Source organism: Lupinus angustifolius, chromosome LG17, assembly GCF_001865875.1.
Source record: "Lupinus angustifolius cultivar Tanjil chromosome LG17, LupAngTanjil_v1.0, whole genome shotgun sequence".
NCBI lineage: Eukaryota > Viridiplantae > Streptophyta > Magnoliopsida > Fabales > Fabaceae > Lupinus > Lupinus angustifolius.
Window position 1 is genome coordinate 13,313,176 of NC_032025.1, and position 10,547 is coordinate 13,323,722.

A 10,547-nucleotide genomic window follows, 5' to 3' on the forward strand; every position below is an offset into this window, starting at 1 on the left:
CCACCTACAATGTTTCAGCTGGGATGACCCATTTCAAAGCTTTGTATGGAAGAGACCCACCAACCTTGATCAAGGGGTGTACATTTACTTCTAAGGTGGAAGAAGTAAATCAACTGTTAAATTCTAGGGATTTAATTTTGCTGGAATTACAGCAGAATTTGTTAAAGGCTCAAGACTTGATGAGAGCTCAAGCTAATAAGCATAGAAGACAAGTGGAATTTGAAGTGAGGATAGGGTGTTTTTAAAACTTCAACCTTATAAGTTGAAGTCTTTGACTAACAGACTAGTGGCTAAGTTATCAGCCAAGTTTTATGGCCCATATCAGATTTTGGAGAGGATTGGGTCAATGGTATACAGGTTGACACTTCCAGATCATGCTAGAATTCATCATGTGTTTCATGTGTCACTATTGAAGAAATCCTTGAGACCAATCCAACAAGCTCAACCACTCTCACCCATGCTTTTTGAAGAATATAGTTACAAGTTTCTCCTACTGCCATTTTGCAATGCAGAGAAGATGCTGAGGGTAATTTGGAAGTATTAGTGCAATGGGATAAACTACCTACTTCTGATAATTTTGGGAACTATCTGCTCAACTAAAAGATACCTTCCCACGATTTCCCCTTGAGGACAAGGTGGCTCTTTGGGAGGGGAGTATTGATAGAATTAAGAGAAGGCATTGGCCTCCTATTACTAAAGTCTATGTAAGGCGCCAACATGACACCAACCGAAAATAACTAACTTTCTATGAGTAGTTAGTTGAGAAGAGTATGAATAGAAAGTTAGGAAAAGAATAGAAACACTTTTGAAAATATTGGGTGTATTGGGTAGCTGATTCTGGAAATCGGTTAGGGTTCATTTCTTCTTCTCTCTCTATCATTCATTGTAATTCCTCTTTGCCAATCGATAAAAACCTACTTAGAACCCTAGCAAAATCAAATTGATTCTGGTTTAGGGGCTATCCCTTTCAATTCTTCTACTCCTCCATTCTTTTAAATATCAGTGTTATCAATACATGTTCATTGGGTTTCATAAATTATAAGTTGGAGGCTATTAACATAGTGGATGTTCTAATTGCAAAGGTTATTAGTAAATGTGTGACCACCATGTCACACGTCTTCCTTAAGAACATTTTTATCAAATAAGAATCAAGAGAAGGCATAGGGCCTCCTATTACTAAAATTTATGTAAGGCACCAGCATGGCACCAACCGAAAATAACTAACTTTTCATGAGGTGATGTCAGTGCATGTATTGAATGACGTCATAATGTTCTGTCATCAATCATAATTAGCCAGGAAGTATATTATTATATACATAGGATATGTATATTTGCACTTACATATCAGATATTAGATTCAATATCTGAAGATTTGTAGTAACACAGATTTTAGCTTAGTTGAGCATGCTCTTGAGTTTTGAGAGCCTTAATTCTCAACACAGTTGATATCTTCATTGTCTGTGACATTATAGTACAAGGAAGATGGCTTGCCATCAAACTTTGAAACCATTTTATGAATTGCTAGGCCACAATAACGCTTCCCTAGACGTGCAATAAAGATATCTATGACCTTCTTAAACATTGAATCTTCTTGGATAAGTGGTTGCTTTACAAACTCAACCAGAGGCATCCACTGCATCAAATTACATAAGAGTTAAAGGGAAATCCAGAAAACAATCTTGAGAAACATAACATTTTTTGAGACATGACTTGGTATAAGACACAATTTACAATGGGACAGAGATCATTTGTCCCAAACGATGTCTCATTCCTTATCCCGGACCAATGTTACTTTTTGTTTTCTAAAATTTTCTTTTATTTATGTGACAATATGTGATTGGTCCAGGACAAGAAACAGAACACTGTTGGAGACAGGTGATCTCTGTTCTTTACATTGAACCATACAAGTAAAACTTATGCATGTAACAAGAACTGAATTATCAATTACCACAAGTGACTTACATAACAGAAATACCAGCATTATCGTTTAATAATGTAATTGTAACACCAACTTAGTCACTACATGGTGATCAAGGGGAGTTTATACAAGTAGTAGTGAAGAGTCACATGAACCATCAGATTCAAATATTTGATAAGTAATTTATCCTTAGAAGGGGGACTTTGATGCAATGGTTAAAGTTGTTGACTTTTAACAAGGAGGTTACATTTCTGAGTCCTGGAATCAGCCTTTAGGCTACCGAGTGTTTTAAATTGCAGTTGCGGTCATGCTTGTGGTTACTGTAGTTGCGGTCATTGTGGCCATTACGATGCAGAATGTGACCATTGCGGTGTGAATTATTTTGTGATTAAAAAAATATTTTTGAATTCAATGCGACACAAATGTGATCTTATGCGGTTGCACTACGGTCCGATGCGAGCACATCATTGTGTTTTTGCGTCACACTGTAATTGCGGCGTCATGCAATTGTGGTGCTCACCACATGCGCAATATTGCGGCCACATCACAGATGTTGTCCATAATTTGAATCAATGAGGCTACCTAATATAGACTGACATAATAGGTTCCATCCTTCCCTAGACTCTGTATAATGGGAGCTTTATAGCATCAAGTTGCCCTTTCTCTCAATCAGAGTTCTTTAAGAAAAATGTTCAAATTCCCATGGAAGAAAATGACTATAACTATGTATTTAGTGATTAATTAAATAACTTCAATAAGCATATTCCATCTAATAGGTCATTGTTCTTCTAAAATTTTCCTTCAATTGTAAGAATATCTAACCTTTGCAGCTTCAATTTCATGTTCATCAACAATGATTCTAGATGACAAGGGTCTTAGCATGCAGATGAAGAACAAATCTGACTTCTCAAAGGCCACATTATGTGCATGCCTAGAATTAAGGATGAATTCTGATAAGTTCTTCATGGTTTTGAAAAATACAAGAAAAGTACTGAAGTATTGGAACTAAAAACTAAGTAGTTGATTACAAAAGAAACCTTTCTAGTAATCCAATTCCTTCAAATTTAGATCACATCATAATCAGATAGTGACAAATTATGTGAAAGGATCTAGTGTTTAAGCAGAATCAATAGTTGCTGTTCGAAATTATTTTTACTAAAAAATATATTAACTGTTTTAATTAAGTGGTTGTGAGCATGAATTGTGCTATTACCTGAATGTTATGACCTCAATAAACTCTGTATCTACCTGCAATGTCAAGCAGCTAGCATTAGAAGAAACCCATGACTTCACAATTGATACTATATGACACAATGACACAATATCGGACAAGGATGTGTTATCCCAAACTGTGTCCGAAATCATATGATGGACCAATAATATTGAAGCAAAAACAGAAAAAGTAATGAATATTTAATTTTTTTTAATTGACATGATATGTTTGCGTTAGTCCGATACATGGTTTCAGACACAGTTTGGGACAGTGAATCCTTGTCCCACAATCTCATGAAAATATTCAATTGACACTATCAACCAATCATATATCATCCTAGATATAACTTTGAAGATAATAATTTTAAGAGTCAAACAATTTTGATGACAAGGTGCATGATTAGATGACAGTACAAAAAAATCTTCACACTAATGGTGTATGACAATCAAATACTACAAAATAACATCACAGAAATATATTTAAAGTATATAAAACTTACCCCAGTTTCTTCCTTCACTTCTCTTATGGCTCCTGTATATATCTCCTCTGCCTGATAATTCAGACAAGTGATAAAGAATTCAAGTTGCAACATAATTACAAAAAATAAAGTAAAATTGAACACCATCTTTAGTGAAGGTACAAAATTAAATACCTCAAGAATAAAACCAGTTGGTATCTTCCAAAGACCAAGAGTTGCAGCTGAACAGTGTTTCTCTTGCACTACAAGCACCTTTACAAATTTAAAGCAAATATTAGTGCTTGGATGAATCAAGATAGTTAAGAACTGTTATGACTTATGATATCATATAAAAAAGAGCATTATTATTCTTACAATAGACTTTTCATTTGTAACACAAAGTACTACTACTTTGCATTATAAAACACAATGTTGTTGAGCACAGAGTTACATGAAACATGTCCCTATAAAAAATGAGAACATTCAGTAGCTTGAAAAAGTTCCTTGCAAAGTGCAGAATATCCTTTTTTGTTATTCCATTGGGATGAGCTTTCTTTTTCTTTTCATAAAAGAAGAATCCATACCTCATTGTTGTCATTGATGACAAATCCTCCAACTCCTACTTGATGTGATGCATTGGCTGGAAGCATGCAAGGTCCTTCAGGAATCCAGTAAGTCAACATCACATATCCGGGCTCGGCGTGGTGGTATTTAAATCCTTCCTGAGACCAAAATAACTTACTTACCTCATAGCCATAGGTTCAACATGACACATAGTGAAACTTGTGTTTTTTCTGTTTGGTTATGTACATGGGTCCAAGACCCCCTTGTGCTTTATTAATAGAAAAAATTCTTATCCAAGAAAAGAATAACATGACAAATAATGAGTTAGGTTCAACTTGACATAGTGAACATGACACATGATTCAGTGGTCTAGTGGTTTTTCAGTTCATGGCACATACTAAGTTAGGTTCATCATGACACATAATTTTCTGGTCTTTTAGTTCATGTTCATTAAGTTAATTTTGTGAACTTGTACATGAGAACAAGACATATACTAAGTTAAATTACCTTCACTGCAATTGGAACAAGGTCAGATTTCTCTAACGGCAATTTAAGCCAAATACCCTTCTTTCCCTGCAAATCATCAGATAGTTTATATGTCAGGTTTTCTATGTGCATGATGATGCCTTCACTAAGCACCAGATGCAGTCATAAAAACAGGGTGGCTCACTGCATGAGACTTATACTTAGTGGAGTCTGGGGAGGGTAAATGTACGCAGCCTTACTCCCGCAAATGGAGAGGTTGTTTCTAGGATTTGAACTCATGACCTCATGATCACTAAGTAACAACTTTATCATTGCGCCACACTCACCCTCTAGATAGTCTAAAAAATACCAAAAAAATCAAATGGGATATACTTGTGTATTTTGATATCTCAAAAAGATATTATTAGAGATATAAGTCATTTATAACACCTTAGGCTTTTGGAAAATTTAGATCATAATACGATATCAGAGCTTTGTACATCGTCCATGCTTAAAGCCCGGTCGCGCGAGGGGAGTATGTTAGATATACAATAGAAGTCATTCAGGTGCCTTCACCCAACTACTAATGCTTTGAGATGAATTGTTTCATTACAGACATAAATCAGCTCTGATTCCTAACAAGATAATACATATGATTTGGTTTATAGATTGTACAAACATCATGAACATTCCTAACTAAATTAATGTCTTACCATCTTTTTCCAATGAGAAAGAGAGAAGCGCAGCATAGGTGCAAAGACAGAAGGGTTAGCTGATAACCTATCTGGATCAATGACAACTCCTCCATACTCATCATCAAATGCATCAAGTACTCTCAAACTTCTGGAAAACAAGCTCAAGCCTGAGCCATTCATTCCATTAACTAGATAAGGACTCGTTTCTGCTGCAAAATTATCTGGGCCAACTGAACTAGTCACAGCTTTATCTGCCAAATATGTGTAATCCGGTCTACCATAAGTCCTTAGAAAAAACCCTGACAGTGAAGATAAGAGAGTATTAAACTTAAACCCATGTTTCAACTAAATAAGGCGGTCTAATGCACGAAGCTCTCACTTAGTGGGGTCTAGGGAGAGTAGATGTACGCAACCTTACCCAGAGAGGCTATTTACACAATTTGAACCCGTACCGTTGCGCCAAGATTACCCTCTTAAACCCATGTTTCAAGTTTCAACTGAACCCAAAAACTTCTAATTTAAACCAAAGATAAAAACTTTATCCACGATCTTTGTACTTTGTAGTAAGAAAAGAAAACGGGTAGGGCCAATTATTAGCAAACTGTTACTAGGAATCAAAATCAACCATGATTTCTAATTCATCAGCTGCAACATTAGTAAACAAAATTACAAAACTAATTCTTCTATTCAATATTAGAAACAACTAAAAGCTCAAATTTGCAAGCACCCAATGTTCCATCCTCAAATATATGGAAAAAAAATGCAGCCACCAAGAAAAGAAACTAAAGAAAAAGCCTTACCTCTGCGACACTTGAACTGAGTAGAATATCTGGGTCCAACTTTGTGGCTGAAACTAGAGACCAAAGTGGAATAGGTTCTTCCAATATGAACAACTTCAGATGTAGACAAAGAACTTGAGGAGAAGTACTTTAGTTCCATGTTTACTTAAACCAATGGTCAAAACTCAAATCAAATTTTCTCACCCACCACACACTGACACTCGTAGCACAGATCAGAATCCTAATGTAAATATATACTTTGAGCCTTTGAGGGGTGAATATATAACTGAATATATATAAAAGATTTTCTATATAGCCAAAGATACCTTAGCGTATATGGAACTATGAGTAAACAAACACATGTTTATGGTCTAGGCCTCATTGTTTTTCATCTTCCCATGTTCATGATTAGAAACATTATAATCTAACAAGGTATGAACAAAGGTAATGTATATAGTAATTCAACAAAACCAACTATGTGCTCTATAGTGGTGGAAGATAATACTTTATAAAGATCAAAAGGTCAGTTGTTTAAAATTATTGAAAATGACACTTATTGAGGGCAATCACACACTCCGAAAGATGTTAGTTATTTAGTTATAAGATGATGAACAACCTTAGTAATATCATATATATATATATGTTTACACTAATTATACTCAATCTCATCTATTCATTTTTTTGAATCTAAGGACCAAATGGATAAGTGGAATAAGTTATTTAAGATTTTTTTTTCCTCTGCTTACCCATTTGTTCCTTTATATTTAAGAAAATAAATGACCGAGATTGAGTATAATAATGTAAACAGACTTGCGTGTAAACGGTTCATTCCTGTGTATACATATATATAATTTAGCAAATTCCCACGTTGGGATCACATGTGAATTCAAGTTTTGGTTAAACTAAGCTTTAAACTCATGGTGTATAATGAAAGGTGTGTGATTTATGATAAATAAATATCAAGCAGAAACACTACAAAATTACATAATTGAAAGTTTTGTTTGTTTCTTAAATGTATATAAATAAATAATAATAATAATAATGTATAGTAAATGCAGATAACGAGGGAAGTGATAAATCCAATTTAATTATAGCACATGATATTATGATTCTTATGAGATGGAATGAATATACGTATTATAATCGTGTAGAAGATTCTTAGAAAGGTTCTAATCTGGAAGCATTTTCAGTTTTCTCCAGCAAGAAGAATACACTGCCTCAAATTAGTGTTTTTGTGGGTAAAAATCTATAAATATTTAAATATTTTTAATAAAATTATATAATTATATATTATTGTCCATTTTCATTGTTAATTATATTTTTAAAAGAAAAATAAAATATATTATAACATTATCATTAATTTATCATCTCTATTTAAATTTCATACTCCCAAATTCCAAAAAAAAAAATTGTCTTCATTTTTCCTTCTTTTTTCCATTTCCCTGCCCTTTCATAACTATCATTCATTTTTTCTCTTAACTCCAAACATAGCTTAAAGGTTAAGAAATCTTCTGAAGTTTTTTGCACTATTAGATAATTAATAAGTTGGGTAGAAACTCAAAACTATAAATATTGATAGAATGATCGGATGGATCTGAAACTGAAAACTATGGATATTGATAGACATGAGTTTAAATAAGTTAGTCTACATCAAAATTATGACTAATGAGTTTAAATTTTTAGAGTGCACTATTTTCCTATCTAACTAGCAGTATATCCGTGCATTTGTACGGGCTATTTCGTACTGGTTTTAAAAATATATTTAATATTTATAGTTAAGTAAAAGACTTAAGTTGTTAGTTAAATAGAGACATGTATTAATTTGATAATACAATATAAATATTGAAGTTGTATTTTGTATGGGTTAAAACAACAAATAGTGTCAAAATAATTATAATATAAAAGCAAAAAATAGATGTGAGCGAACAATTTAAAGTGATAAATCTTAATGACACAACTAACATTGTTCATATTGAATCGAAATAAATTAAACTCCACTTCAAAATCTTTGTTTCTACATAATTGTTTGTAATTCATTACATGTGAGGACTTTGGATAATAAACAGATTAGTGCGAAAGTTTCCAACAACTAAAAATGTGTAAAACAACAAAATTCATGGAACATAAATGAATGCACAAACTAAGTTTACAATATACATAACAACAAAATCTATAAAATCTACCATGAATTTGTAAATTTTTATGGCAAATTAGTTGTTGTATTTTGAATTCTAGACTCTACTACACCATCATTACATTTCAAGATGTATATCTATGTGATTTTTTATATGGGTGAGTAGTTTTATATGGGTCAATTAACTTTGTGGAGAGAAGTGCGGAGAATTTGGAAAAGTACTTGAAGGAAATTATTTTGTGTGAAGAAACTTATTTTGTAATCTATCATTATGCATTAAAATCTTTTTGAAAATAATTAAAGGAAATTATTATGTCTGAAAAATCTTATAGGATCTTAAAACTATTAAAATAGCACTTTCAAACACCAATATCTTAAGCTTATGTCTCCTACTTGTTTTCTTTCTTTAGGAGTTCCATTCCAGTTCCAAATATTATTGAATAATTTTACGTGGTTATTTAATGGCCTAAAATATAATGATTTCATTGTTACCTTGTTACTGGAAACTTGGAAAGTGATGTATTCTCCTTAATATGATAATGATTTAATATAGTCCAGATGGTTACAATTGTCCAATATCAAAATAGTTGATAAGCTTTAGACAAAACATGATATAGTTCGTAGCAGTGTTGTTAAAATCGTACCGGTTATCAAACCGGTCAGAGTACTGGTATAGTGGTACAGTGGTTCAACCAGTGGTTCAGTAATTAAACCGCATGCCGGTTAAACCGGACATAACTACTTATATTTTTATATATATAAACCTATAACAAAAAAATTCCAAATAGGTAGATACTCAAATTTATAATCCATATTTATAATCTACTCAAAATTCACATAAATAAACAACTTTAAGTCTTTAACAAATTCAAAGTCTAAATTAAAAAACATATATCAATCCAAAAGTATCACTTAACAACCACAAAATATAAATAAATGACATAACTTCACAACTCACTCTATAAAACAAATAAATTTAGAGTTTTAACATTTAATATAAAGGAGTCAAAGTTATCTTGTATGAATATTGTGAATATTATATTTTTCTACCAAATCCTATCTTCAGACAGTACTCCAAGATTACACAAATGTCATTGAGATTGCACACGAATGTTATGAACCAAAATATGTAATCTAAATATGCTTAGGAAGCATGTGCCTTGAAGTGTTAAAGAAGAGTTGGAAATATGGGTCTCCTTGTAATGAATTTTTAAGTTTTTAAGTTTTTTTTAAAAAAAAAAAAACTATAAGTGTATAAACCAACCGGTTTAGTAAAATACCGTCCGGTTCACCAGTTTTGACCGGTTCACCGGTTTTGACCAGTTTTAACCGGTTTTTGACCGGTTTTGATACTTGGCCGGTTCAACACCTGTACCGTACCGGTTAGGGGACTGGTTCACCGGTTTTCCGGTTGAACCGGCCGGTACGGGTACGGTTTTTATAACTATGGTTAGTAGTATCCTATTTATTAAAAAATCATCAATAAATTTATAATTTCATTATTATTTGATTCTAAAATAAGATTAGTATAAAAATACATATTATTATTATTTGACTCTAAAATAACTACAAACAACATGTTATGATTTCTACTGTTACTATTTTAATATTACTATAATAACATTATATTGTAATATTAGAGTCAAAACTAAACTGTAAATAAAATATATTTATAATGAACATTACCTAAAATTAAGGAATCATAAATAATTGAAACAAAATATAAATAAAATATGTGTTATAATGCATATAAATTTTTATATCTTATGATTGTTTTTAACAGAATATAGGTAGAAGAATCAATTGTAAAACTGCGGATTTTACGATTTTGAATTATAAGATTGTAATAATATTTTCATTAATTATATATTCGAAAATGAATTTCTGGGAATTTTCGGTAAGGAATTAGACAAAACTCTAGTTGAGTTTTATTCTTGAAATTTTATTTCCGATTTTGTGGTAAATTTTCGGAGACAGTCGGTTCTGAATCACTGTCGGGGCCGAAATACACCCAGTACGGCTCAAAACGCGTTTTTTGAGTTCCGTAACTCGGAATCGAATTCTGATCGCGCCGTTGACTTTGTAATTTAATTTCGAGTCAAAATAGACCATGATTACACTCATACCTATTTTCTAAATATTTTTCACTTGGAATGCCGAAATCCGAAATTCTAATCGGATATTAGGATCGGGCGATTTAAAATACTCGATCGAGTATTGGCCGATAAGACTCGGGCATGAGTATCACACGTGTTCGCGAGGTGATCATTTCGCATTGGGATGAGAGATTTGACTTCCATAAAGCAAATCTCCCATCACTTT

At 32.5% G+C, this 10,547-nt stretch overlaps 1 protein-coding gene across 3 annotated transcripts; it reads right to left on the reverse strand.

The window, feature by feature from the left end:
• On the reverse strand, positions 1,425-6,564 carry LOC109330465 (nudix hydrolase 8-like). Of its 3 annotated transcripts, none has more exons than XM_019564646.1 (9): positions 6,113-6,564; positions 5,331-5,611; positions 4,660-4,725; positions 4,173-4,310; positions 3,784-3,861; positions 3,631-3,681; positions 3,132-3,166; positions 2,741-2,849; positions 1,425-1,633 (listed from the first exon to the last, which is right to left on the reverse strand). In XM_019564646.1, the coding sequence occupies exons 1-9, from the start codon at positions 6,249-6,251 to the stop codon at positions 1,427-1,429; spliced, it is 1,104 nt and encodes a 367-aa protein (XP_019420191.1). In that variant the 5' UTR covers positions 6,252-6,564; the 3' UTR covers positions 1,425-1,426. The 3 variants fall into 3 exon arrangements, with proteins under 3 accessions (XP_019420191.1, XP_019420190.1, XP_019420192.1); XM_019564645.1 differs by having other exon boundaries at positions 4,173-4,325; XM_019564647.1 differs by lacking the exon at positions 4,660-4,725.